The sequence below is a fragment of the Salmo salar genome, chromosome ssa26, assembly GCF_905237065.1.
Source record: "Salmo salar chromosome ssa26, Ssal_v3.1, whole genome shotgun sequence".
NCBI classification, from domain to species: domain Eukaryota; kingdom Metazoa; phylum Chordata; class Actinopteri; order Salmoniformes; family Salmonidae; genus Salmo; species Salmo salar.
This window is the reverse complement of record NC_059467.1, coordinates 24,632,427-24,637,500: the sequence shown is the minus strand read 5'-3', so window position 1 is coordinate 24,637,500 and position 5,074 is coordinate 24,632,427. Positions and strand designations below refer to the sequence as shown.

The 5,074-nt window shown below is 41.7% G+C and overlaps 1 protein-coding gene across 1 annotated transcript in view; it reads right to left on the bottom strand.

The window, feature by feature from the left end:
* LOC106587471 (CD81 antigen) overlaps positions 1-4,148 on the bottom strand; it is a 20,037-nt gene extending 15,889 nt beyond the window's left edge. The window contains exon 1 of the mRNA XM_014175885.2: positions 3,810-4,148. Coding sequence (XP_014031360.1) covers positions 3,810-3,875 — 66 coding nt within the window. The 5' untranslated portion in view covers positions 3,876-4,148. The remainder of the gene's footprint in view (positions 1-3,809) is intronic.
* Between the last annotated feature and the right edge of the window lie 926 nt (positions 4,149-5,074).

Below are 5,074 nucleotides of genomic sequence, written 5' to 3'. Positions count from 1 at the left end.
GCTGTTCCCAGTATGGGCAAAGGGCCGCTCTGATATCTACTGTAGACACACTACGACCTCCCCGCAGTAAGTCAGGTCTCATCGCTTTTCCCTCGCCTTCCCAACATGCTGGCCTGCGAGCAACCTGCCGAGACAGGTGGCTGCATGGGAAAATAACAGAGGTAGCATGTGTCAGTGCACAGTCATTAGTTTGCTTCCACGCCAGGGGGTCTCAATGAAGAAGGGAACTTTGGACTCCTTTTCCTATCAGGACACCAACGCCTTATGAGGGCAACAGAGATACTCCACTGTGTTTGATTCTCTGTGTGGTTTCTGCGGCAAGATTCCACTGTAGGATGTTAAACAGTTTGGAAAGTATTCCATGGTTCTATCCCAAGTACAGTGCTTCTTTCCATTGCCTCCTCCCATCCATGTACTGATCAAGCCCCAATCTACTTAGTTGGTTTTATAGGCTACAAAAAAGATGTCACCACAGACAACAGTCACTATTCCACTAACGTAATTATTAGGTAACAACATGTTTATACAATAGTGTTACTATAGAAATTACAATGATACGACACAGGTGTGAGCATTCAAATCCAATCCATTATTATTATCATCATCATCAAAGTGGTACGAGGCCAACCAAGTGAGTCTTCTGAAAATCTCAGGGAGACCATCCAATCATATCATTATCTTAACCCTATCAGATTAACTTAATCATGTAATTTCCATGCTAGCTAAAAAAAGTTAAATTCACAGAAAAACAATACACCAAAACAGCTACTATCTTCAAGTACACATCATGAACTGCTTATCTGACTTTCCTCAACTCTTGGCTGAAAAATAGCATTTTCAGCATGTTCACAGAGTTCGAGAGATAAATGTGTCACTTATCTGTAAAGAGGAAGTACAGCACATGTTCTTCCTGTACTACGACTGGCAAACACAACATAGTATACCTCAGTGCCAGTACCCCACTGAGTTTCCCCTTCGCTGTATTATAACTGTATCCTGATACTACAGAACTACATGCCTTGCTGCTGCTGCTGCTATCTGTCTGGGACCAGATAACATACCACCTTACTGCCCTAGCACCTCAGCTCTTTTTACTGCAGTCTAGTGAGAGGGCTATTTCTGACACATGCCTTGTGTGCAGGGGGTTGTAAAATGCTTGGCATGCTGCTGGTGGTGGTGGGAATGGCTCAAATGCAGAAGCCACAGATCCTGTAAACCACGGGTCAGCCACTAGCCCCTTTCCATTCTACTCTGATTTATGTTCTGAGAGACCCATGAGTCTTGCCCTTCGGAGCTGTGAGGGGAACGGCACCTCCGTACCTTCAGGCTCTGATCAGGCCCTACACCCAAATGAGGGCACTGCATTCATCCACCTCTGGCCTGCTGGCCCCCCTACCTCTGCGGAAGCACAGTTCCCGCTCAGCCCAGTCAAAACGGTTCGCTGCTCTGGCACCCCAATGGTGGAACAAGCTCCCTCACGACGCCAGGACAGCGGAGTCAATCACCACCTTCCGGAGACACCTGAAACCCCACCTCTTTAAGGAATACCTAGGATAGGATTAAGTAATCCTTCTAACCCCCCCCCAAAAAAAGATATAGATGTACTATTGTAAAGTGGTTGTTCCACTGGATATCATAAGGTGAATGCACCAATTTGTAAGTCGCTCTGGATAAGAGCGTCTGCTAAATGACGTAAATGTAAATAAATGCGGGTGTACAAGAGGACATTCCCAGGCATTGTTTAAATCCGAATTGTATTTGATATATCTCAATGACTTGTTGTCCCGGCTCAAAAGGCAATCCACAGGAATGAACAAAGTGATTGAAAGGTTTTCATGTGAAAGGATGTGTTCAAACTAAAGGTAATTCCATTAAATAGAGATTTAAAAAAAATTGCCAGCTTGTTCTTGAAGCCACCTGTTCAACATATACAAAATGGCAAGGGTAGCAACCCCTAATCAACATTTTTGGGGGGAATGCCTTAAGTTTAATTTACAATGACAGCCTTTGGATTAATTACCCTTGAGAGATCAGAGAGTTGATGATATACATGTCCAGTCTAATGGATTTGGTCATTGAGCAAGCAAAAGACCTGACACATCAATCCATGCAACCACTTAAGCAATCATGAATCTTAAAATGAGTATCTCTCAGTTTCCACAGATGACTGCTATGCCACACCCCAGCCCCTACTATAATTCATCCTTTCCAACCTTCTTCATGACTGAGCCAAGACTCACAATGATTTTCACTCCCACATTACAACCCACATGAACAAGTGCTGGTCTTGGCATAGTCAATGATTTCTCACATGCAGTGCCCTCACCTAATCTGGGGTCACCCAAAGTAGCCTTGGGGATATGTTTACAACAATAGTCCGGAGGTCTACCAATACATGTCCTTCTGATTGTAGTGGTTCTATACACTCTCTTAAGAATACTTCTGCCTAATCATCAATCAATAACATATCCCTATAATAAAAATATACATCTCAAGACAGAAGATTATGGAACGAGCTGCAACAAACACTCAAACTGGACAGTTTTAACTGGATCGCTTCATTGAAAGACTCAATCATGGACACTCTTACTGACAGTTGTGGCTGCTTTGCGTGATGTATTGTTGTCTCTACCTTCTTGCTGTTGTCTGTGCCCAATAATGTTTGTACCCTGTTTTGTGCTGCTGCCATGTTGTACTGGTACCATGTTGTGTTGCTACCATGCTGTGTTGTTGTCTTAGGTCTCTATTTATATAGTATTGTCTCTCTTGTTGTGATGTGCGTTTTGTCATATATTTTCATTTAATGTATTTTTAATCCCAGCCCCCTTCCCCGCAGGAGGCCTTTTGCCAGGCCGTCATTGTAACTGGCTTGCCAAGTTAAATAAAATATATATATCTGTCTTCTGACTAAATGTTATACCAGACCAATTTACACAAGTGAATGGTTCACACAGGGACATAAAAAGACGAACATTTCACTTCCACTAATGAAAGGATGGCGTGAAAATCTGTTGGGTTTAGAAAAATTTGCATAAACGCTTGTGGTCTTTTTGTCAAAGTTTCCCCTCCATCCAAATGAGTCACCCACAATTAAACTTCCCCAATGAATCACAGAGGCAAAGGCATTTCAGGGGATTTACACAACGTCACAATGATTAACGGGCCTCTTTTAGTAAAACAAAAAATTGCAGCATTTCATCAAGTTCTTTGGAGGCAAAAACACTACTGAAAATTAGGCGTGTAAGTATGAAATTACGGAGGGACAACATCGATGTATTCCAATCTAAACAACGCCTGAAATGTGATCAGTAGCCGAAAACGGACCACAACCTATGTTCTTAGTTCCTACACAGTCATATTCCGGTCAATCATATCCTGCACTCGGTTATTATTTCTATCATTATTTTAGTTAGCAACATAATTTCCAATCTTCACATATCTTGACGGTCTGTTCCCGATGCGGTCGCTAAAATATGGCTGCTCTTCTACCCATATTCGCGATAAATAAGAACGCACCTCATATCGCCATATGGCAGCATAGGCTACGAGTCTAGGTCTGTTCAAATACAAAACCGCTATTTTTATTTTATTTGAATAAAAATATAAAAGTAAAACAAGACTACTACATCGGCAGGCCTATTTGAATGAAGTTTTCCCCAGATCGTATACCAATTTGGCAACATCAACAAAAAAGACAAATTAAATCACGAACTATTTTTAGCAGGAAGAGGGTTCCATTACTGCCCCTATAGACAAACAACCAAATGCTTGGCCAGTTAAAAGTCTACATTACAAGAAAAAAGTCTCACCCAGAAGATGAAGTTAAAGAAGAAAAGCATGTATTTGATACATTTAGTGCAGCCTTCGACTCCCATAGTTGAAGTATTCAGATCCCTTTCGGTGGTGAGGCGTCGGGCAAGAGACACAAGGCCAGGCGGTTGTTGAATGAAAATAATCCGATTTTTTTTGTTGCCACTGGACTCTTTGTCGAGGTCGACGGCAACACCCAACTACTCCCCGCCCCTTAAAAACTAGGTGGAAAAGTCTCAGACTGCTTGCCAACAAGATATGTAGGATACGCAATCCCTTAACGTGATGCGCCTCCGTTTTTTTAATTAGCCTTTCTCCTTGCACAAATCGAACAATATTGTTGTACAACGGTGCCGCCTACAGAGAAAAAGGGGCATGGCAGCCTAGGGGGCTATGTCTATTGGGCCAGTGGGTGAGTTTAGGGCCGCTATTATACAATTATTGTACAATTATACAATCAGTGTGCATAGAGTCTACTTTTTTCTTCCATAGGTTTATCTGTGACTGGGGCACCAGGTAGCATGGCATCAAACTGTTGGGGTTTGTGTTGCATGTTAGTAGGCTAGCTAGTTTAAGGTGTAGCCATTCACTTTGGCCTATAGAGAGGCTACATACAGGCTGCTGTATCATATGGAGTGATATTGTTATTGACATCCTGACAGGAAAGGTTAGCTCTGAGATGGAGGTGGAAGCTCAATTACTGAGAATTTGTAGTGCATGCATTTTTCATGGCTCATTCAAAGACCCAAATCGAGTCTTTACATTTGAAAAGCCATTTGAAGTTGGAATACTTCCAGAATATGGTAATTCATCAAGTGTCATTCTTTGGGAAGCTATACCTCACAGTCACACCACATCTCTAGAAATCACCACCAAATATATATAGGATATAGAGTGCAGATCTAGTATAGCAGTATTCCAGCATACAATAGGCCTAGGCTACTTGAATAAACAGTATGTTACAAAGACACAATGACAACAAAGATCATAAGTAATGTAGTAATACAAGCTTAGATTTGGGGATAGAGTAAGGCAGTCACACTAGCTCATAGTCATTTATAAATTACAATTTGGTTATATTGAAATAACAATTGAACAGCAGGGAATCGTCCAGATGGTGCTTTATGCTGTCCATGTATTGCTGTTTTGTGTCCATTGGGTGTCAGCACTGTACTATATCTTCATTTTAATGGATGAATGTTTTCTGACATTTTTTACTGTACTTTTCATGAATCATGAATGAAGAGGATAGCTGGGCATACTA